Source organism: Myxine glutinosa, chromosome 5 (assembly GCF_964187855.1).
Source record: "Myxine glutinosa chromosome 5, kmMyxGlut1.1, whole genome shotgun sequence".
In the NCBI taxonomy this organism is placed as follows: domain Eukaryota; kingdom Metazoa; phylum Chordata; class Myxini; order Myxiniformes; family Myxinidae; genus Myxine; species Myxine glutinosa.
In genome coordinates, this window is record NC_136265.1 from 122,542,300 (window position 1) to 122,566,864 (window position 24,565).

General features: G+C 48.4%; 1 protein-coding gene across 5 annotated transcripts in view; it reads right to left on the bottom strand.

Annotated features, from left to right (window-relative positions):
• Positions 1-2,770: 2,770 nt before the first annotated feature.
• LOC137427154 (radixin) overlaps positions 2,771-24,565 on the bottom strand; it is a 63,122-nt gene continuing 41,327 nt past the window's right edge. For all 5 annotated transcript variants that reach the window (XM_078778633.1, XM_078778635.1, XM_078778637.1 and 2 more), the window contains exons 7-14: positions 19,091-19,237; positions 18,839-18,935; positions 16,578-16,741; positions 16,166-16,296; positions 15,917-16,077; positions 13,597-13,689; positions 12,888-13,175; positions 2,771-3,958 (exon numbers count right to left, since the gene is read on the bottom strand). In XM_078778633.1, coding sequence (XP_078634759.1) covers positions 3,794-3,958; positions 12,888-13,175; positions 13,597-13,689; positions 15,917-16,077; positions 16,166-16,296; positions 16,578-16,741; positions 18,839-18,935; positions 19,091-19,237 — 1,246 coding nt within the window. In that variant the 3' untranslated portion in view covers positions 2,771-3,793. The remainder of the gene's footprint in view (positions 3,959-12,887; positions 13,176-13,596; positions 13,690-15,916; positions 16,078-16,165; positions 16,297-16,577; positions 16,742-18,838; positions 18,936-19,090; positions 19,238-24,565) is intronic.

Below are 24,565 nucleotides of genomic sequence, written 5' to 3' on the forward strand. Positions count from 1 at the left end.
CGAGCCTTCCGTATGGTTGTGTCTGCTCTTCTTCATGACTTCTTAGAGGAGGGAGAGAAGACTCACAAGCAGATAACGGCATTCCTGGAGAAAGCCAGAGAGCACCCCACAGGCCGGCTATGGGTGGATTGTTTCATCACCCCTACCCTAATAGCTCACAGGTTCTGGCGAGCAGAAAGAGAGGGTGATTGGATGCTGCAACAACACTGCCTTGAAGAGATGCTGCCCTATTTCTTTGCTGCCGGTCATCACCACTACGCAAGATGGATCACATGGCATCTGCGCGACATGCAGTACCTTCCTGCTACTGTGAATGTGCAAGATGCATTGAAGATCGGACAGGACATGAGCACACTGTTCTCTTCATCATTTCCTGAGAGATTTCATGCGCCCATCTCAAATAAGGTGGTGACAATGACATTCACCAAAAAAAGAGTGAAGGTCAATGCGAAGATCATATGTGACCTTGAGGCGTTGTTTGCTCGGCTGCTGGTGGTGGGGAGCAAGAGAAAAATGGAGCTCTCTGCCCTCTTTGACTACGAGCTCGGCCCGGTCCCTACATCCATCATCGATGAGTATGGATGCCTCAGGAAGGGTAACAAGTCTGTGATCGTCCAGCATCTTGGAATCCTTGCCCCCAATCCCCACCCACCACATGTTGTACTCGTTGATGCATCGCAGCTCATCTACCACGTGGTGTGGCCATCGTCAGGCACTGTGGCTGACCTCGCAGCCAGCATGGGGCGCCGGCTTAATCGCTACATCACCGAAACATTTGTCATCTTTGACCGGTATGAGCAAGTCTCTGCCAAAGACCACGAGAGGCAGAGAAGAGCTGGGGAGAGCTCAACAGAGTACCGACTCTCACTGACAACCCCTCTACCTAGCCGTGACAAAGTGATGAAGAACAAGACAAACAAACGGAGACTGGGTGAGCTCCTGTGCACACACAGCATAGGAGATGACATCAAGATGGTCAGCAAAGCAGACAGTATTGTCACTCATGACGAGGCTGACGTCTCCCTCATCTCATACATGTTGGATGCAGCCAATCGCGGAGCTGAAACTGTCCGCATTCTCAGCGACGACACTGATGTTTTCGTACCAATAGTCTATTGGTGCTGGAAGGTGGGTATCACATGTAACCTGCAGATGGAGAGATGGGATGGCACTATTCTCAACATCAATTCGACAGTAGAGAATCTCGGTGAGCAGTGTCGCTCCATCCTGGCTATGCATGCTCTCTCCGGATGTGACACCACCTCCTATCCCGCGGGGAAAGGGAAGGTGTCCGCACTCAAGGCCATGAGAGTAGTACCTGGTGACCTGCTTCACTTCATCGGAGAGGAGGGAGCTACTGATTTACAGATTACAGAGGCAGTGAGTGGTTTCTTCCTGGCTCTGTACAACGAGAGGGAGTCGGCATCTCTGAACGTCGCCAGATATGACATCTACCGAAAGCGCAAAACCCCCCCAGCACTGAAGACACTGCCTCCTACAGAGCGCAACGCTCTCCTCCATGGACGGCGTGCCCATCTACAGGTGCTGCTTTGGAAAGCAGCAGACTGCCCTGACCCACCAGCTGTGGACATAACAGAGTTTGGATGGAATAAGAAGGAAGGCGAGAAGGGAGAGGAAGTCATCATGCCCATCCTGGATGCAAGCCCCGTTGCTCCTCCTGCCGTGTTGGAAATGATCAGCTGTAGCTGCAAAGCTGGGTTAAAGCCCTGTTTAACAGCAAAGTGCAGCTGCGTAGCTGCAGGCCTGGCCTGTACCAGCTACTGCTTCTGCAAAGGCTCTGATAGTACATGTTGCAACACACTCACACACTCACAGCAAGAAGAACAATATGACAAGAATGTAGAGTCAGGAGAAGAAGATGAAGACTATGAGGATGAGTTTTATGATGAGGATATGCTTTATAACAGTGCAGAGTAGTAGAAGTGCAAGACGCTCTTTCTTGATGGAAGTTTTATGTTGTGTAACTAGTGCACATATTTTTCAGCTCTGATAATTTTGGGTATACTTGTGTTTTAATTTTGAGGATATTATTTACCCATAGTCATATTATTCTAGTTTGGTATGGTACTTGCCTTTGTTACCTCTAATACCTGTGAATAAAAGTGGAGCAATAGAGCGAAACAGAAATTTCAGTGTCCCAGGCCTATGTTTGATAGGGTTAATGCTATTAATGCTAATTTTGCTAATTGCCCAACATATGCAAGTTAGCATCCGGCAGTTTCTAAGTGCTGGGGACCCATACTGTACATTTCTAACTTAAAACTTTGGGGTACTCAACATTTCCGGGTTCACATTGCTGGCAAGTAGACGTTTAATATTTCAATACAAATGGGTCATAGATCATGTGCATGCAATTTCAGATTTTTAGGTTTAAAACATTTTATAGCTGGTATACCACTTCACCGATGATGTCATCATTATCATGGTTTTGGTCCCCATTGGGAGTACTTGACGATGTGCCAAATTTCAAATTTTTCCATTCAGCAGTTTCCGAGAAATAATTTTTTTTAATTTCCTTTTAATCCAAGATGGCTGCCATACCACGTGACATATGACGTCACAATTATCATAAAAACATTCTGCGTGGGTGTCACTCCTACCCTGACGGTTTCATCTCAATTGTCCATGTGGTTGCTGAGAAAAAAGAGGTTTAGCCCGGACGGACAGACGGACAGACGGACGGACAACCCGAAAACATAATACCTCCGGCCACCTTCGGTAGCGGAGACATAAAAACAAAACGCACACGTTTTCATATTTTCATTCTGGGTTTATTGACCTTCATTTTGTTTGAACCTTGTGCCATTTGCCTGAAAGCCAGGTAGCAGAAGCCAGGTAGCAGAAGCCAGGTAGCTGGATTGTAGTTTCCACTGAAGTCCAACCACACAAGGAGCAAACTCTATACCGTACCTATCGTTTACCACTTCTTCACACTACACCTTATACCTTCACCCTCATCGCTCAACCTAACCATTCCTTCAGCATTCCTTCAAATCTCTACTTCTTCCACGACCGCCTCCCCTGGCTTTTTCCCCCCCAAACAAAACCTCCCCTCCCACGAAACCCTACTCAGTTACCTGTACAGAAAGCAGTTTAAATCCTTTCGTTTTACCTGCGGTTATTTCCTGAGCTCCTGCTGTAACAGCTGCATAATCCTGTTGCATTTAAATATATTTTGCATTTTTCACTGCCAGGCTTTATCTGGGATTGGCGGGCAAAAAAAAGAAAAAGATTGAAAATCACACGAGGAATACTTTTTAACATAGTGCGGCGTACTTATACCACCTATAACATAGTGCGGTGTACTTATAAGAGGGAGCTACTTTTCGCGCCAATTGTGTCGCAAACATCAGAAGCAAATTCGAGGTCCGTCCGGCTTTTCAGGCCTGCCGGAAGAACCTTCCGCCCGGGTTACAGGAGTTAATGGAGCAGGTAGAGGATTCAGGATGAGAAGCAGAGGTGTGTGCAAGGGACGAGCTGAACGGAAGGGTTCATTCACCAAACCCGGGGTTACCAAAGAGGTTACCGCTCACCAAGGTGGTCGTGAACCCCAAGATCCTGTACTCACTGTCAAGAGTGGATTGGCAGGAGAGAAAGATAAAAAAAAAGGGGGGGAAAAGGTGGAACAGAAGTAGACAAGAAGGAAAACAGAAACCAGGAAGAGAAAAAGACAAGAAGACTGAGAATTGAAGGAAAGAGCCAAATACAGGAGGACAGGACCATAGAAGCACAGGTGTTCCGAAGGTACAAGCAAAAGGGCAGACAAGCAGATTCAGAGTGCCTCAAATTCGTCGATGCGCTGTTTTGTGTTCCCCTGGCGAATCTGCCGCAGAGTTTTGTACTTGTCTCGGCCCTGGCGGACGTTGTCTTCATGGAGGGCGTCATTGGCCGTGCACTTGGTGCTGTTCCGAGCACGTGCGAGATCCATCGTCAGCTCCTACGGTTTGGAATGGGGATGCAATGGGGTTAGGTCGAGGCAAGCGCACGGAGCAGACTTCTTAAGCCGGCTGTCATGCGGTCAATCATTTGGACGTGCACATTTCCCCCGATGATGCAGCGCTCCCTGCTGATCAGGTACCAAATGGCATATGATGGTGTCCTAGTCTATAGTTATGGGTACACCTATATTATTACGGGTACTGTACAGAATGGGTATAACCATGGGTACACATATCTAGGGTTAACATATCTAGGGTTAATCTCTCTGGCCATTCTCAGAGAGCCTCCTCAGTGTCGACGAGTCTGGCATTTCACTCAGGCCGACTGGGCCGGTCTTCAAGCAGCCATCAATCGTCTGGATTGGTCTCCCGTCTCCACTGCCTCTGACATCAATTCTTCCTGGGAATTCTTCCAAAGCAAACTGCTCTCTCTCATGCACAGATTTATCCCATCTCGTCTTCAGTTGTCTTACCCTTCCTCCCATCCATGGTACACTGAATCTTGTGGTGAGGCAGTTGCCCTGAAACAACTTGCCTTTACCTCTTGGAAGGCTAATCCAACTGAAGGCAATCTCAGTTCCTTCCACCAAGCTCGGAACAAGTGTGTGTCTACCCTCAGGAGTGCCAGGAAGCACTATCTCTCCACACTCAAGAATGAACTCTCAAACCTGTCTCCTTCAACTGGACCAGACGGCATCAGCCCACAGGTCCTAAAATCCTGCTTTGCCGCTCTATCTCACCCTCTCTCTGTTCTTTTCACCCTATCTTTTGCTCAAGGTCATCTGCCAGCATCCTGGAAATCAGCAAACATTACCGCTTTACACAAAAAAGGTGCAAAAACAGATCCTTGCAACTACAGACCAATCAGCCTGCTCCCAATTATCAGCAAAGTCATGGAATCCATCATTGCTTCGGATATGAAATCTTTCCTCTTCTCCAATGGCTTGATCTCTGATCATCAATTTGGTTTCAGACCAGGTCACTCTACTCTGGACATGCTGCTTCTGCTGTCTCAACAATGGATGGAGGTCCTCAATGCTAAACAGGAAATCAGAGCTGTCTCCCTTGACATATCACGTGCCTTCGATACGGTCTGGCACCCAGCTCTGCTCACCAAACTCTCCTCCTATGGTATCCATGGAAATCTCCATGCATGGCTTGCGGACTTCCTCTCTGGTCGTAGTCAACGTGTGGCCCTGAATGGATTTCTCTCATCTCCCCTTCCTGTTCAGGCTGGAGTTCCCCAAGGCAGTGTTCTGGGCCCTGTGCTTTTTCTGGTCTTTATCAATGATCTCTCCGACTCTCTGGAAAATCCTCTCTATCTCTTTGCTTATGACTCCACTCTCTGCCGCTCCATTCCTCTTCCCTCAGATCGGCAGTCTGCAGCCTCCTCACTCTCTGAAGACCTGGACAAAATCACAGACTGGTCAAACAAGTGGAACATGTCTTTCAATCCTGACAAATCTCACACTCTTACTCTGTCTCTCCGAAAAGATCGACTGGACAACCCTCCCATCTACTTTCTCAACAATCTTCTCCAAGAAGTTCTGTCGCTCAAGCTTTTGGGTCTCACTATCTGCCATGATCTTTCTTGGGAAAACCACATTTCCAAGCTGGCCTCCAAAGCCAGTCGCCGACTGGGCATCCTCTGTCGTGCGAAGTCCTTCCTAGGCACACCTGAGCTCCTCACCACATACAAGGCATTCATCCGCAGCTCAATGGAATACTGTTCTCCCCTATGGGCCGGTGCTCCTGCCTCACACCTAGCTGGGCTTCACGTGGTTGAAACCAAAGCTTTCAGAATCATTGGAATCTCCCGCGATGAAGCTATCTCTGAGGGCCTTTCACTCACTCACCACAGGCAGGTAGGTGGTCTTTCTGTCTTCTTCCGACTCCTCTCCGGCCTTGCTCCCCCAGCTCTCTCTGTGCTCTGTCCCCCAAATATTCCTACAGGTCGCACAAGATCTGCCAGCAACCCTCTGATGGTTAAACTGCCGAAATCTCGGCTCTCTGCTCACCTTCACTCTTTCATTCCTCTTTTCTCCTGCCTCTGGAACAAACTCCCACACTCCCTTCAATCCCACTCCTCCCTCCAGGTCTTTAAAACAGCTGTTCACCACCATCTCTTATCTTCCCCCATCCAAAACCTTGATCTTTTCTACCCCCACTAATTCACCCCAGATCCACCTTGTTTGAAATTCCAACTTCTTTCCTGGAAGTCCTGGCAGTGTCCATATGTTTTATACCTCTCCCACCCCCCCTTCCCATGCCTCCCCCCCCCAAAGCCCTCTCCCTCCCACAGATCTCTCGATGTCTCCATATCTCTCGGTCCCTGCTCTCAAATGTTGTGTTTGTGTCCTTCCCCCTCTCTCCCCATCTTGTCTACCGCTCCCGATGTTATATGTTTTATGTGTCGGTTTGTCTTTCTGCGTGATTAATGTTCGCTCTTTCACGAGCCTCGATCTTGTATACAAAAAAAAACAACAACAACAAAAAAAAAACATTTTCATATTGTTGAACTCTGAGAACTTTGTACCTATATGTTGCGTGTACAACTGAAATGAGGACAAAATGGGCAAAAGGAAGCTTGCGGAAATTCAGACTTGACATCTACCTTCCTAAACCATTGGGCTCCGTTACTGCATTGTATGAAGATATCTAGGCCCACGGACGAATAGAACACCAGGGGACAATGGATCTACAAACCAAGATGGGGCAAAGGAAAAATGGAGGGAATGCAACAGAGATGCTCCACAGAACGAGAAGGGTGGGAACAGTCGTGGAAATGTCAGAGATCATGAAATGGTGGTTTGGGAAGGCCTTGAAGCACCAAACTCAGGACAGTTCCACAAGTGTGAAAAGGTGGTTATGAAAGAATGGAGGGCAACAAGGGAAGGGTTTGTGGCACAACAGGTGTAACCAGGAGGGGCAAGGACTGGGCAGAGAGGTGAAGAGGGTACGAGAAGCCCTCTTTGGGTGCAAGAAGGTGCAAGAAGAGGGTGAAAGAAGCCGGTAAAAAAACTACAAGGCCAACAACCTGCCTACAGTGAACAAGACCATGAGACTCAGGTAACCGCTACTGCATTTCAGTGTCACAGAGGGATTTACATCCCATGGTGGGCAAAGTGGGAGTAGCAGCAGGAGTCCACAGTGGAGAGCCATATTCCATGACACGCCAGATGAAGGCTGTGCTCATATGACAACAGCTTGGATCTTTTGGTCACACGTAAACTGTTAAACTGTCCAGCGAAAGGCACAGGTTAGCGGGAATGGTGTGCATGTGCGAATGAGCCAGGCCTCGTGTACTCCAACATTGCAATTGTGACCTCTGGCAGATTCTGGAGCCATCGGGTCAGTCCAACCAATGAGAGGAGCTGCTCTTTCACAGGAACTGTTACAGACTTGCTCAAACAATGCATTCAGAAAGTATTCAGATCCCTTCACTTTTTCACATGTTGTTATGTTGCAGCCTTATGCTGAAATCGTTTTTATTCATTTTTTCCCTCATCAATCTACACTCAATACCCCATAATGACAAAGAGAAAACAGGATTTTAGAAAGTTTTGCAAATTTATTAAAAAGAAAAAACGGAAATATCACATTGACATAAGTATTCAGACCCTTTGCTATGACACTTGAAATTTAGCTCAGGTGCCTCCCATTTCTCTTGATCATATTTTAGATGTTCCTTCACCTTGATTTGAGTCCACTGTGGTAAATTCAATTGATTGGACATGATTTGAAAAGGCACACACCTGTCTATACAAGGTCTCACAGGTGACAATGCGTATCAGAGCAAAAACCAAGCCATGAGGTCCAAGGAACCTGCAGAGCTCAGACAGGATTGTGTCGAGGCACAGATCTGGGGAAGCCTACAAAAAAAATCTCTGCTGCATTGAGTCTTCCCAAGAGCACAGTGGCCTCCATAATTCTTAAATGGAAGAAGTTTGGAACAACCATCACTGCAACACTCCACCGATCTGGGCTTTATGGTAGAGTGGCCAGACGGAAGCCAAACAGTTCAATCTTGGTTTCATCAGACCACGGAATCTTGTTTCTCACAGTCTGAGAGTCCTTTTGGTGCTTTTTTGCAAACTCCAAGCGGGCTTTCATGTGTCTTTCACTGAGGAGAGGCTTCCGTCTGGCCACTCTGCCATAAAGCCCAGATCGGTGGAGTGTTGCAGTGATGGTTGTCCTTCTGGAAGTTTCTCCCATCTCCACAGGATCTCTGGAGCTCAGCCAGAGTGACCATCAGGTTCTTGGCCACTCTTACCCTCTAAGAGGGCCACTCTTACCCTCTAAGAGGGCCTCTCTTACCAAGGCCCTTCTCCCCCGATTGGTCAGTTTGGCCGGGTGGCCAGCTGAAGGAAGAGTCCTGGTTGTTCCAAACTTCTTCCATTTAAGAATTATGGAGGCCACTGTGCTCTTGGGAAGGTTCAATGCAGCAGAGATTTTTTTTGTAGGCTTCCCCAGATCTGTGCCTCGACACAATCCTGTCTCTGAGCTCTGCAGGTTCCTTCGACCTCATGGCTTGGTTTTCGCTCTGATATACATTGTCAGCTGTGATACCTTACATAGACAGGTGTGTGCCTTTCCAAATCATGTCCAATCAATTGAATTTACCACAGGTGGACTCCAATCAAGGTGTAGAAACATCTCAAAGATGATCAAGAGAAATGGGAGGCACCTGAGCTAAATTTCAAGTGTCATAGCAAAGGGTATGAATACTTATGTCAATGTGATATTTCAGTTTTTTCTTTTTAATAAATTTGCAAAACTTTCTAAAATCCTGTTTTCTCTTTGTCATTACGGGGTATTGAGTGTAGATTGATGAGGGAAAAAATGAATTTAAACGATTTCAGCATAAGGCTGCAACATAACAAAATGTGAAAAAAATGAAGGGGTCTGAATACTTTCTGAATGCACTGTGTCTACTATATAAGAGAGCCGTTGGTCTGTCTGTCTGTGTCACAATGTTTCTGAGATTTGATGAACGGATTTTTGTCAAACTTTCAGAGGTTCATCAGTGACTGCTTGGGAGTGTTTTGTGCGAGAGTTTTATTTTTTTTGAAAAAAAAAGTTCGTTTTTTGGTTAAAAAAACAAAAATCAAAAAAAAACCCCACTCTATAGTGCCTAAGCCTTTTTGATTAATGACAGTTATATACAAGTACACATTCACATAAATAAATACAAAACAATTCGCAAACATTTGAACACAAATAAATCAAACCATTCCGGAAGTGCACGAAGTTGGTAGTAAGGCTTCTTCTTCTTCCTGAACGTCATCATACTTAACTCAAACATGATGAACGGTGCATTCATCAGCATATATTCAACGAAAAGGTAAAATGTTGATTTGACATTTGTGATGGATTCTGATTTGGATGTAATTGTTTTCTCATTATATTTGCCCTCATTTCAAATACGTTAATGTTTCTTTTTCGCTTGAGCAACGCCGTGTACTCCAGCTATTCACGCTTTTATACTTGACTCGGGGTACAAATATAAATACAACTTTGTGTGCGGAGTAACATAGGCTATGTGGCCGCGGCCTCATTCGGGGGAGTGAGGGACTGGGAGAGGAGCGTCATTTCTCTATGTAAATGTGTACCGTGTAGCGCCACCTGGTGTTGGTGGCAGAGCATATTTCAATTTTCTTTTTAACTGGGCAACACTGAGGTTAAAGCACTCTTTGCACGGGTAAATTTTTTCTCCTTCTCATCCCCCCTCCCTCAAAGCCCATAGAGGAGAGCAGTACTCCATCAAGCTGCGGATAAAGGCCTTGTAGGTGCATAGGACCTCAGGTGTGCCAAGGGAGGATTTTGCATGATGGAGGATGCCCAGTTAACGTCTGGCTTTGGAGGCCAACTTTGAAATGTGGCTTTCCCAAGAGAGATCATGGCTGAGGGTGAGACCCAAGAGTTTGAGTAAATTAACATCTTCGAGAGGATTATCGAGAAAGAAGATGTCGAGTCTACTCTGGCTGGGTTTGTCGAGTCATCTGACAGACAGATGGGAGGGTTTGTGGAATGGTACTGAGGGAGAGAGAGGGAGAGAGAGGGAGAGAGAGGGAGAGAGAGGGAGAGAGAGGGAGAGAGAGGGAGAGAGAGGGAGAGGGAGAGAGAGAGAGAGGGAGAGAGAGAGAGAGAGAGAGAGAGACATGAGTGTGTGGGATTTCTCAGGATTGAAAGACATATTCCAGGTGTTTGAACAGTTTGTGATTTTGTCAAGGTCTGAAGAGAGGGAAGAGGCTGCCTGTCTATCAGAAGGATGAGGGATGTCACGGCAGTGGGTGGATTCATCAGCAAAGAGATAAAAAGGATCTTCCAGAGTCAGAGAGATCATTGGTGAAGATTAGGAATACCATGGGGCCTTGGACACTGCCTTGAGGTACTCCAGCCTTGCCAGGGAGTGGAGAAGAAAGACAATTTGCGTGCTTTCAGCTGGAAGTGTGATCATTCCACAAAGCCTGCAACAGGTCTGTGGCCACTCTCAGGAAAGCCAGAAAACAACATCTGGCCAACTGTAAAATTTAACATTCAAACATGTCTCCCTCCTCTAAAACCAGGTGGTGCCTTGATAAGTTTGTCTCTGGTGTTTGCTCCCTTCCATCCCTTCCCTCTTTTCAAATGGCACCACAGCCGACTCCACTCGCGAGAAGGCCGAATGCCTCATTTCTGTGTTTGCTTCCAAATCCTGTGTCCCAAACCCCTCACTCTCGGTACCCATCCTTTCCCCTCATATGCAAATGCGGCTGGACTCTGTCTTTTGCAACTGAGAAGGTTCTTTAAACCCTCAACTCTGACTCTGCTACTGGACTAGACGGCATCAGCTCACATGTCCTAAAAATAAAAACTTACTCTGCTGCACATCATCTCTTTACCCTTTTCACCCTGTCATTTGCACTCGGTCTTCTTCCATCTGCATGGAAATGCGCCATCACCGCACTGCATAAAAAGGTGCAAAACTGACCGCTTAAGTACAGACCTGTCAGCTTACATCCAATCATCAGCAAGGTCATGGAATCCATATTTTTCTCCATCAACCGCATCTCAGATCAACAATTTGCTTTCAGACCAGGTCACTCCACCTTGGACATGCTGCTTCTACTCACCCAACAATAGAGAGGCCCTCAATGCCAGACATGACATCAGGGCCATCTCTATCGAGATAGTTCGTGTTTTCTTGAGGTTGGACAGATCTTGAGGTTGGACAGATCTTGAGGTTGGCATTCTGGCTTACTCTCCAAACTCTGCCGATGGAATCCAAGGCCAACTCCACACATGGCTTACTGACTTCCTCTACCCTTGAAGCCAATGTGTGGCTCTCAACGGAATCCTTTCATATCCTCTTCCTGTCAAGGCTGGACTGCCCCAAGGCAGTGTTCTGGGCCCAGTCCTATTCCTGATCTCTCTGGGAATGCTCTTTATCTATTTGCCAATGACGCCATCCTCTGCCATGACATCCCTCGTCCTTCTGACAGAATGCAGCATCTTCCTTCCTCAAAAAAAAAAAAATCCCAATCTGGTCAAGCACTTGGAAACACCATGGAATCTTTCAATCCTGACAAATTTCACACTCTCTTACTATGTCTCTCCGAAAGGACCGACTGGCAAACCCTCCTATCTACTTTCTTAACAATCCTCTTGAGGAAATTCAGTCATTCAAATTGCTGGGTCTCTCTCAGAAATGATCTTGCTTGGACAAACCACATCTCAAAGTGGGCCCCCAAATCCAGCCACCAACTGGGTATCTTCCATCATACAAAGTCCTTCCTTGGCACACCTGACCACATATCCACCTACAAGGCCTTCTCCTGCAGCTGGAGGTAGTACTGCTTTCCCCCCTGAGCTGGCTTCCCTGCCTCACACCTTGGTCAGCTTGATGCCATAGAAACCAAGGCCTGTAGGATTATTGGAATTCCCACGATTAAGCTGAGTCTATGGGCCTATCACTTCACCATCGCAAACAGGTCGGTGGTCTCTGTGTCTTCTACCTCGTCCTTTCTGGTCTTGCATTCTCTGCTATGTCTGTGTTTTGCAACCCCCCCCCCCCCCCCATCCCCTTCCTCCTCCCCTCCTTCCTCCCCACATCCCATTGTTTGTCCGCCTCCCTCTCTGTTGTTGGTGTCCCCCCCTCTATATACTGTTCCTTTTGTCCTGTTGCTTCCTGATCCATTCATTGTACTAGTACCAGCTCTTCCATGAGCCTTGACTATATATACAAAAAATAAAAAAAGCATCACCTGGCCATTCAAGATTATAAAAATGGAAACTGAATAAAATCTCGTTCTTTCACGGCCATAATTATTCCAATATTGTGGGATCGGCTGGGGAAAGGTTGGACCAATCTTTCACGAACCGCTTGGCCTGGCATGATGTTCGACAAAATAGTTTAGAGCAGGAATTTGTAATTTGTTCAGGGGACCATACACTGTCACTGTTCATAAACTGTCACTCAACTGCTCTTCGTGAAGGACATTGTGGGATCTTTAACATCCACAAACTAATGCTAGGAGACAGAACACCCGGCTTAACGTACGCCCAAGGAAGAGCACACACATTGATGCCTCGCCCTGCATGCGAAACACCAGGATGACAGATGATGGCCTAGTCAGGATCCAAACCCGGGCTCGCCAGCTCACCTCTAGGGTCTATATGCCAGCCTCCAATCAATAAACATCAAAGGATTACAAGTTCAAGACCAAAAGAATGAACCCATGTTGTTATTCTCTGCGTATTATCTTTGTTTGAAGGAAACAGGCCTCCTCGTACCCAATGATATAGCGGGCATAGAATCACAATGGAAGGCACAACCCTCGAGCGCAAACCAATGAAAACGTAAACCACAACGACCACCGAATGAATCGCAATCATAATCCTGGCTAACACCTCCAACCACATCTCGAACTGGAACCACAATCGCACCTGCAGTTGCATCTTCACTCTCTGATTCTTTGCGGCTTCCGTGAGTCTGGCCTCTTCGATGTGCACGTTCCACGCTATACCCAATCCCAGCTCGGCGCTGCCCTCGACGTGCCGCTCATCCGTCTCGTCCGTTTCACCCTCGGGGCTCAGGCCCGGAGAGCTGGGTGTCAGTGTGGGGTTATGGGTCGCCAGCGTGGGCGTCGGTGCCGGAGTGGGGGGCGGCGGAGCAGCCATGGCTTGCTTCAACTCCTGGCGAGTATGCTCCAGATCCTCCTGAACTAGAATTGTCTGGTGCAGAACGTGAAAGAAATGTTCACCAGAAAAATTAAACTGACCATCATCATTTCTCTACCCTTATGAAAGGCTTCTCCGATATAAAATGCATTTGTTGCCAACTGATAACCAGAAAAAATTGCCAAAGTTCCGGTCAAAAGCAATAATACTGCAGCAGACGCGATTGGATCTGTTATGTCTGCAAGCAAATCCAGAAGGGACACTGGTTGTACATGTGCCATATATACGGCAGGCATTGCTCATAATGCTCCGCCCCCTACACACAGGTAAGTTCACTGTAACCTGCCGACCAGCAGCAATGATAACCTCATCCGAGAGGACCACTAAAGTGGGCTTTCCTTATTGAGGAGCAAATTTCTGGGGTATTGAGTAAGGTTGTTCAGAAACATGAAGCACTACTTAATTTATAATGTACCTTCTGCTTCCACTCCATCACCTCATCGACCTTCCTTCGCTGTGCCTCCTCGAGAAGGGAAATCCTCGCCGTAAACTCGGCAAGCTCAGCGGCCTGCAAGGACCACGTATACATTGCACAAACACTGGATGTTCATTTTGGTTTCGGCCCCGTCTACGGGTGATTATTAATTGAAATTAACATTACCTTTCTATTGTTTGTTAACACAATAGAAACATTAAATTATTGTCAATCGACATATGTGGGAAAATTACACACCCAGTTCACCAGGGGACCAGGGTTCAATTCCTGGTCTGGATGTGGAATTTTCCCACATACACTACATGCCCAAAAGTATGCGGACACCCCTTATAATTTGTTGATTCGGCTGTTTCAGCCACACCCATTGCTGACAGGTATATATATATATACACAAAGAATTAAGTTAAGCACCCCCCCCGTTTTTTTACAACCTCGCACATTACAAGTTTGTTGTCGTCAAAACAGTGTAATATACCCATGATATTGCTATATTTTCTGGAGAAGTGATATTATGGTCACATAAAAACATAACAATCATGCCGTTTTCAATATTTTATTCTGAATAATTTAAGGTGAAATTTTTTGGGAATTTTAGGCATATTTTCACCTCAATTTAAGTATGGAGCTATAGGTCCATCACGGACAGTGTGGATGACGTTTATGTTTTCTAACGTACAGTCATTGTTCTGAGAAGACCTCTAGCGATCTTTGCGTCAATAACGTGTGTAGGACCCACGTGATCGGATCACTGACTCAACCAATCACTTTTTTTCACTTTGATCACTCAATTTCATCAATGGATAATTGCTAATGTCATACCAATCATTATTTGATCTCACATACCTTAGAATATATGCCAATGTATACATATACACAAAGAATATATATTAGGGGGTGCTTACCTTAATTCGTTGTGTAGGGGTGCTTAACTTAATTCTTTGTGTATATATATAATCAAGCACACTGCCATGCAATCTCCATAGACAAACATTGGCAGTAGAATGGGCCGTACTGAAGAGCTCAGTGACTTTCAATGTGGCACCGTCATAGGATGCCACCTTTACAACAAGTCAGTTCATCGAATTTCTGCCCTGCTAGAGCTGCCCCACCCGGTCGACTGTAAGTGCTGTTATTGTGAAGTGGAAACGTCTAGGAGCAACAACAGCTCAGCCACAAAGTGGTAGGCCACACAAGCTTACAGACCGGGACCGCCAAGTGCTGAAGCGCATAGCTTGTAAAAATCGTCTGTCCTCTGTTGCAACACTCACTACCGAGTTCCAAACTGCCTCTGGAAGCAACATCAGCACTACAACTGTTCGTCGGGAACTTCATGAAATGGGTTTCATGGCCGAGCAGCCGCACACAAGCCTAAGATCACCATGAGCAATGCCAAGCGTCGGCTGGAGTGGTGTAAAGCTCGCCGCCATTGGACTCTGGAGCAGTGGAAACGCGTTCTCTGGAGTGATGAATCACGCTTCACAATCTGGCAGTCTGACCGACGAATCTGGGTTTCACGGATGCCAGGAGAACGCTACCTGCCCGAATGCATAGTACCAACTGTAAAGTTTAGTGGAGGAGGAATAATGGTGTGGGGCTGTTTTTCATGGTTCGGGCGAGGTCCCTTAGTTCCAGTGAAGGGAAATCTTAACGCTACAGCATACAATGACATTCTAGACGATTGTGTGCTTCCAACTTTGTGGCAAAAGTTTGGAGAAGGCCCTTTCCTGTTTCAGCATGACAATGCCCCCGTGCACAAAGCAAGGTCCATACAGAAATGGTTTCTCGAGATCGGTGTGGAAGAACTTGACTGGCCTGCACAGAGCCCTGACCTCAACCCCATCGAACACCTTTGGGATGAATTGGAACGCCGATGGCGAGCCAGGCCTAATCACCCAACATCAGGGCTCGACCTCACTAATGCTCTTGTGGCTGAATGGAAGCAAATCCCCGCAGCAATGTTCTAACATCTAGTGGAAAGCCTTCCCAGAAGAGTGGAGGCTGTTATACTGTAACAGCAAAGGAATGAGACAAAGAACACCAACTCCACATTAATGCCCACGATTTTGGAATGAGATGTTCGATGTTCGGGTGTTTACATACTTTTGGTCATGTAGTGTATGTCGATTGATTATTTACAATCCTGTTCATTTATATAATTGTATTACTATGCCCCCAGTGATGTCTATATTAGCGGACATGGACTTGTCTCCCCCCCACATTGGGGGAAGAGCCTCTCGTGAACAGGCCGTTGGTGCTCCTATCCACATACAATATTCTTACGACCCACGGACTGCATTACCAACTGCTCTTGACTGCGCTGCTGATCTGCGGCTTGCTTGGCCAGTGCCTCGCGTGCTTCCTCGGCCTCATGACGAGCCTCCTGCAGCCTCTTCGCCTCCTGCTCAGCCCGAAGCCTCTCCCTCTCCAGTTCGGCCGCACGGTTACACTGCTCCTGCAGCTCTGATGTCAGACGGCAACACATAGCATGATATGGCAAAGAACTAGGAAAGAGGAAGATGGGGAAACAAGTTGGAGCACAAATAAGGACCTTTCTGTGCATGTGTCGTCTGCTCCTCTATCTGCTGTAGACGCTGCAATAACTCCTCCTTCTCCCTTTCGACCCTCTCCCTCTCCTTCTCTGCCGCTTCTCTCTTCCTTCGCTCACTCTCCAGCTGGGCCCTAAAACACAGTCAAATGGCTTTTCGAATGAGCAAATATTCCAACATGTAGTCATACCCATTGGTGGCATTTAAACTAACAGGCCATTATGGCCGACTGGGTGTTGCTAGACCGTTTGATACAAAAAACAGGGAAGGAATGACGAGCCATTTGTCCAGGCTTTTAATTTAGGAAAAAATAAAGCACCTCCAGTCAGTTCATTCAGCCCCTGTAATGTAAACAGACTGGAAAATAACAATTCCCGTTTGTGCACCAAGGAAGCACCAATCAGTTGGACCCACCTCTCCGCCTGCTTTTGCTGCTTTTCCTCCCGAGATTGTGCCTTCATCTGTTGGACCTCAATGGTGTCCGGCCGTCTGCGCCGCATGTACAGCTCATGGTTGCCCATGCACAGTGCCAGCACGCGCTTGTTGACGCGTAAACGCGGTGCCAGGAACACAAAGTCCTGCACAAAGGCAGTCAGGCAGTCATGCTATCTAAAGTATCTTTCCTGTAGAATGGAACCCTCGAGGGAAAGTAGATTCCATGGAATTTGAGGCAATGAATGGATTTTTATCTATAATAACAAAATACAATGTGTCAGTGTGTTTGTGTGTGTGTAGCCTGGTGTTGGCTTAGCAGTTAGGGTGCCGGCTTGGGATCCTAGGATCCTGGGTTCGAATCCCGGTCGATCACTGAATTAACGCCAGGGGGGTTGACTCAGCCTGTCATCCTTCCGAGGTCGGCAAATTGAGTACCAGTTCACTGGTAATTCCCTGTGTGTCGCAAGAGGCGACTAACAGGGTTGGCGGCAGGAAGGGCATCCGGCCATAAAACATTGCTTCAAAAAGGGGACCACGGTGCCCGAAAAAGGCCAAGCCCCACTCTGCGGGGAAAAATGGCCTCGAAAGGTGGTCGAGGGTGTTTGTGTGTGTCGTTGGTTGTCATCTCCAAATGCGGGTTTCAGAAGGTGGAATTGAGCCCTCTCAGGTGTCGATGTATCCACCTTGATGTATCCGCCTAGGGATTTAGCGGGAGTGCGCTCTCGACGCTGCTTTTGCAAGACATGGCAATACAGTAGAAAGCGCTCCTTTTTCTTTTTACGAGCGCCTTCCGATGGCCTCACACCCTCATTTTAACTCCGACTTGATTTCTGTTTTCTTTTCCAGTCGTCGCTAGGGTATATTAGGACTCGGTGAAAACAAATTCTGTAAAATTTGTGAACAATTCAAAGTTATCTTAAAATAACCGCCGCGAGACCGTAACTCACTATTAAATGGGCACAAAATGCTATGCATTCAACCATTTGGCCGAGTGCCCTGGCCCCTTTGGGGACTGCATATTTGTGGGGTCTACTCGACCTGAATTTACATTTCTTGAGGTCCCCCGAGGTACTCCACACAAAATTAATGCAAATCTGATGAAAAACGGATGTTTTAAAATGCTATCACATCGTTCTGTGCGTTCTGCAGGCAAAAGTAATCACATGATCCACACACTGTACAGGCAGGATGATGCTCTATCTGTCGGGTCTATGCTACATGTGATTGTACTAATGGATGCACCTGAGGCTGTTAAACTTGCGCTAAAACAAGTTTGGGGGAAATCTGAAGTTTTTGAGGGATTACACACCTTGATGACATCTAAGAATTTGCATTTTGAGGCCTCGCTGGTAGAAGGATTTATATCTAGATGATAGCAAATCTTCCTGATCCCTGCTCACCCCTCCTCCTGTTCAATTCATCGGTGCTTCCTGCTCCCCGATCACTCCTCTTCCTGCCCCCCCCCCCTCGATCGCCCCTCCTCCTACCCCCGATCGCCCCTCCTGCTGATCCCCGCTCACCCTTCCTCCTGTTCAATTCATCGGTCATTCCTGCTCCCCGATCACTCCTCTTCCTGCCCCCCCCCCCCCTCGATCGCCCCTCCTCCTACCCCCGATCGCCCTCCTGCTGATCCCCGCTCACCCTTCCTCCTGTTCAATTCATCGGTGCTTCCTGCTCCCCGATCACTCCTCTTCCTTCCCCCCCCCCCCCGATCGCCCCTCCTCCTACCCCCGCCAGCCTGCCTCCTGATCTCCGCTCTCCCCTCCTCAACTCATTGGTACCTCCTCCTGATCCACGCTCACCCCTCCTCCTAATCCCCCCTCACTCCTCCTCCTGATCCCCACTCACCCCCACTCCTGATCCCCACTCACCAATCCTCCTGCTCCCTCCCTGCATTCTCCACCTCCCTGTCTTCCTATTCCCCCTCCTCTTTTGCACATGTGTGCAAAACATGTGTCCTCCTATTCCCCCCTCCTTATTTTGGAACTTGGGAATGATTGGCGAGACATTTTAAATTATTAAGGTGCTGAAAGACAGTCCATATAGCACAAGGTAGGTTAGACATGTGAAGGCCCTTAATGGGTCCACAATGCCACGCCATCCTTCTGTAATACTGTGTTCAAAGTGAAACTTGATTTTTAAAATCTCTAATGCAGATACAGCATCCTCACACTTACACACTCGACGAGACAGGCCATTCAGGAAAGATTCATAACCACAATTTGCCACTCCAGCCTTACCGGTGCCTTCTTGTCAATCGGTTTGATGATGAATTTCTTCTCATTGAAGGAAATGTTTCTGATCTCACTCCATGGGAAACCAATTTTTGGAGATAGCCTGGAAAAGTGTAAAGATAAAGAGGAACTAGTTGAAGAGTTATAACAGTACGAGACCTTTCCCCATTTGGTACTTGAACAGCATAATGCCGAGTTGCTCGACATGGAGATAAAATACACTCCCTCAGTATGCAAAGGCAAACAGGACATGCTTACTTGTCCGAGTATTCATAAAAGTTGAGCCCCAGAGCGTCCACACCGAGCCACAGCTGCGTACCCTTCTTGTTACGGATTTCAAAGTAGTTAACGCCATACATCTCGAGGTCCTGGGCGATTTTCAGGTACTCCACCATGGCGTCCTCTCTAGATGAGAAGACAGGAGCAGGAGACATTACAGGTCAGATCAGGTATGGGAGCATGTTCCGGAGCAGTGTGTCGCTACGTCAGCTTTCCGCCGGTAATCCAGGGGCCTCTGTCTGGCCATCCCCCAGGCATATGCATGGCCCATCCCCATCTCTTTGATATGCCAATCGACTTGCTGCAACCACGAAGCACTTGGTCGGCCCGTTGGCCTCTTCCACTCACGAGGCCCCCCTCGCTGAGAGAATCTGATGAGCAGGATCAGCACCAGGAAAATGAGCCAGATGTCTATACAGCCGCAGCTGACGCTCACAGACGCTACAGGTAACAAATCTCCTCTGCGTCTCTCTCAGAAAACACTCGGACACAAATTCTGACCAGTGATGGGCCAATGATTCTTTGCAGAGACCTGGTACCGAAGGAGTCAGGTCTCTCACAGATCTTTGATCAGAGTCCAAGTCTTGCATCCGCAGAGCAAAAATGGAAGCACCAAGGACTTAAAGACACGCACTTTCATCCTGCATTGGTACCGACAGCACCACACCCTATGATCCAGTGAATCCATGACTCCCCAGGCTCAACCTGGATGTCTATCGACCTCTGGCTCACATGTGGAGACATGAATATAACTGCCAAGGTAAGTGAATCTCTCTGTGACCTCAACATCCTTGCCACAAACAGGCATAATCAAGATGGCAGCATCCAAGATGTCATTGAAAGCCTGGATCTTGGTTTTGACCCAGGAAACCCGTAATCCCAGCGGCTCCGCCTCCTCATTCAGTGCCTGGAGGGTCCCTGTAAGAATATCCAGCGTCTTCGGAAAGATGACTGCATCATCAGCGAAGTCAAGGTCGGAGATCTTGACATTCTGAAACGATGAACCTCGGCTTGATCTCTCCGACATCCTCCCAATAACCCAGTCCATACAAGAGCATAAAGGTGTGAGGGCCAGTACACACCCCTGACAAACTCCACTAACAACTGGAAATAAGTCAGGGATAGCCCTATGATCCAGTGAATCCATGACTCCCCAGGCTCAACCTGGATGTCTATCGACCTCTGGCTCACATGTGGAGACATGAATATAACTGCCAAGGTAAGTGAATCTCTCTGTGACCTCAACATCCTTGCCACAAACAGGCATAATCAAGATGGCAGCATCCAAGATGTCATTGAAAGCCTGGATCTTGGTTTTGACCCAGGAAACCCGTAATCCCAGCGGCTCCGCCTCCTCATTCAGTGCCTGGAGGGTCCCTGTAAGAATATCCAGCGTCTTCGGAAAGATGACTGCATCATCAGCGAAGTCAAGGTCGGAGATCTTGACATTCTGAAACGATGAACCTCGGCTTGATCTCTCCGACATCCTCCCAATAACCCAGTCCATACAAGAGCATAAAGGTGTGAGGGCCAGTACACACCCCTGACAAACTCCACTAACAACTGGAAATAAGTCAGGGATAGCCCCGCCACACCTCACAGCGCTCTCAGTGCCAGAGTACTGTATAGTTCAGAAATCAGATTTATCAGTTTTGGTAGCGCCCCACGAAGACAGAGAATCCTCCAGAGGGCATCCCAATTTACTGGATCGAACACTTTGCGAAGATAAACATAGACTTCAAGCAGCCGCTGCTGAAACTCTTGCCTGCATTCGGTGAGGACCCAAAGAGCAAGGATACAGTCAATCGTTGACCTATTTGGTGTAAAGCCCGACTGCTCTGGGTGCTGGTGCTCAGGCAAATGGTGGCAAACCTTATCAAGAATTACCCAAGCAAAGACCTTGCCCACCACTAACAGCAGCGTCACCCCTTGGTACTTGTTGCAGTCCTGGTGATCACCCCTCCTTTTCCAGAGAGGGACAACAAGGCCCCTCTTCCAGTTGGGATTATGCCTGTGCTCCAAACAGAGCTCAGAACTGCATACAACAACACGGGTACAGCACTTCCACCAGCCTTGGGAGCTCAGCATGGTTGCCACATATCCCAGGAACTTTGCACCCTTTCAACTGGTTCACTACAGCCTGTGTTTCCACAAATTAACGCAGTTCACAGTTGATTGGAGGGTCAGCATTTGGGATAGCAACACCCCTGACATCCAACTCAAAAACTGGTGGGTCAGCCTGGTACAGCCGCTCAAAGTAACCCAGCCCAGCGGGCTTTCACTTCAAACTCCTCTATCAAGAGGTCACCAACCTCCGCTATAACTGCAGTACACCGAGGGACAAGGCTTGGAGGAACGCAGCAGACAGATTCCTCTGTAAGCAGGGGGAGAACAACTTGGCCACAGGTGATGCTCCACCCTTTCACAGATTCCCCACACATAGGTGTCCTTGTCCACCCTCAGTGAAAGTAGTTTAGCGCCTCAGTTCCCCAAACAGCTCAGTTCTGCTATTAAGCCCGGCACTGCAACTCTGGTCAATGATATCCTGTGCCCCTCGGAAGACCAAGTTCCTCTTCGCCTGACGGTGGGATCCAAGACAACCACCGGAAATATTATGGTTGGTCGTCTTTAAGGCACACCACAACTCTTGAGGATCCCTCAAAACACCCAGACCCCCCCCCCCCCCCCCCCAAGATCCCCACTCAACCTGTTTGCAAACTTCTCAGCTACCCTCTCATCCTTGAGCTTGCCAACATCCAGCCTAGGCTGGAATGGCACTATACTCTTGGATTTGAGCTGCAGCTTCAGAATTGCTACAAGCCTGTGGTTGCTATTGAGGAACTGAGCACTCCGGCAGACCTTGCAGTTCTGGAGCATCCTCTAGCAACCATCAACGAGCACATGGTGAATCTCTTTTGCCACACTATACCAGCGTCGGAATACCAGGTCCAGCGATGTGGCACTGGGGCAGTTGAAACCATGAACCAGCCACCCGAAGTCAACGACATCTTGCCAAGTCAAGGAACGTAGTGCTATTCTGGTTCACGACTCCAGCCCCATGGGGACCAACCCATCTCTATATATAAAGGAGGAGTGTCTGTGTGTGTGTGTGTGTGTGTGTGTGTGTGTGTGTGTGTGTGTGTGTGTGTGTGTGTGTGTGTGTGTATATGTGTGTCTGTCTGGATGTCCGCTTAAAACTCAAGAACTACACATCAGAGAAAAGTTTTGGACACAGATTCGGAATCAGCATAAAATCCCGGTGGTTTTAGGCTACGTTTTATTTTAATATCAATGGTTTAAAAAAACCGCGCCAGCTGCAATTCCATGGTGTAGTTTGTGGCGGCACTAGACGTTCGGGGTGTATTGCAATGGTTTGTCGGGTTTGGCTGTGGGTCCAGAATAGCTCCAATTTCCTTTTGTTCTTCTACGTTTATTTTGATTCTTCTGTTACAACGCCTTCCTTATCTACCTTATATCCCCCCGACGAGGCCTCTACATAATTTCATGCGGCAGAATTTCGTGCATTTTGAGTGAAAGAAGTGAGACGAAGTTGAAGGAGGAAGAAGAGGCGCGATCACTCTGGAGGCCTTGATCGTGAGTGGAAATGGCGGGAATTGCGTTTGTATCGCAAAGTAAAGGATCTGCATTCATTTCTGAACTTGCATTGGTGCATTGTTATACATCTGCATTATTTTTCATAAAAAAAACTTTATGTTGAACTTGAAGGCTCCAAGCACGGACTATATATATAGCCCTAAAAATAAAAGTAAAAATCCTGCTATCGCTTGCCAAGCTAGCCGTTCCCCTCTCCCCTCTCCCCTCCCCTCCTCCCTCCTCTTCTCCCCTCTCCTCCCTCCTCCCCCACCCTCTCCTCCCCTCCCCTCCCCTCCCCCCCACCCTCTCCTCCCCTCCCCCCCACCCTCCCCTCCCCCCCACCCTCTCCTCCCCTCCCCCCCACCCTCTCCTCCCCTCCCCCCACCCTCTCCTCCCCTCCCCCCCACCCTCTCCTCCCCTCCCCCCCACCCTCTACTCCCCTCCCCCCCACCCTCTCCTCCCCTCCCCCCCACCCTCTCCTCCCCTCCCCCCACCCTCTCCTCCCCTCCCCCCCACCCTCTCCTCCCCTCCCCCCCCACCCTCTCCTCCCCTCCCCCCCACCCTCTCCTCCTCCCTCCCCCCCACCCTCTCCTCCCCTCCCCCCCACCCTCTCCTCCCCTCCCCCCTGCCCCTCCTCCCCTCACCCCTCCCCCTCCTCCCCTCACCACCCCTCCCCCTCCCCTCCGCCCTCCCCCTCCCCCTCACCTCCCCCCCACCCCCCCTCCCCCCTCCTCCTACCCCCTCCTCCTCCCCCTCCCTCCTCTTCTCCCCTCTCCTCCCCCTCCCTCCTCTTCTCCCCTCCCCCCTCCTCCTACCCCCTCCTCCTCCCCCTCCCCCCTCCTCCTCCCCTCCCTCCTCTTCTCCCCTCCCCCCCTCCTCCTACCCCCTCCTCCTCCCCCTCCCCCCTCCTCCTCCCCCTCCCTCCTCTTCTCCCCTCTCCTCCCCCTCCCCCCCTCTTCTCCCCTGCCCCCCTCTTCTCTCCTCCCCTGCCCCCCTCTTCTCCCCTCCCCACCCTCTCCTCCCCTCCCCCCCCGTTCCCCTCCCCTCCCCTTCCTCCTCCCCTCCCTTCCCCCGCCCGGCAATGCCGGGTACTTCCCATGGCCAGCTGTACGTGGGCTGCTCGAGGGTTGGAAAACCAAGCAATCTTTATGTCTTGGCACCAAGTAAGAAAACCAGAAATGTTGTATACCAAGAGGTTTTGAGAAATTGAAAATTGACAAAACGGCATGTAGGAAATGTACTGTGATATTGCTCTAAAATATACATGTTCTTTTCATCATATATTTGTGTTATTCTTATTCAACCCGGGCGAAGCCGGGTACCTCAGCTAGTGTCTTATAAGCATCCCCATCAGTGCCAGTCAATACAATAAAATCCCCCAAAACGAGGATGGCATCTCGCCTGGTGCAATGATCAACACAAACTCGAGTGCGGCATAGAATGTCTCCTTCAAAATTAGATCACTTGCCCCAGTGGGTGCGTGTACACGTACACGTACACACACGTCTCCATTTAGTGTTAGATGACCAAATGTCCAAGAGGAGGCAACAAAGTAAAATTCCACCGCCTTTGGTCCAAGTGTCTCACTGCTCTTCATGCCAGCTCTGGATCCTTTCCTCCCACTGCTCTGCTGTCAGCTTGTGCTGGTCTTCTACTCTGCTCAATAAACATTCATCATGTTTTAGCAAATCAGTTCAACGTAAATTAACTGACTGAACTTATGCGTTAAACATGTTTTGACATCACTGTTGAAGGCAACTCCTAGCAATGGTCATCTGATCTTGCCATGGAATATTCATGGAGTCATATATGAAAGTCAACTTAACATCTTCCAAAAGCAAAGGTTGTTCAGAAAGCCAG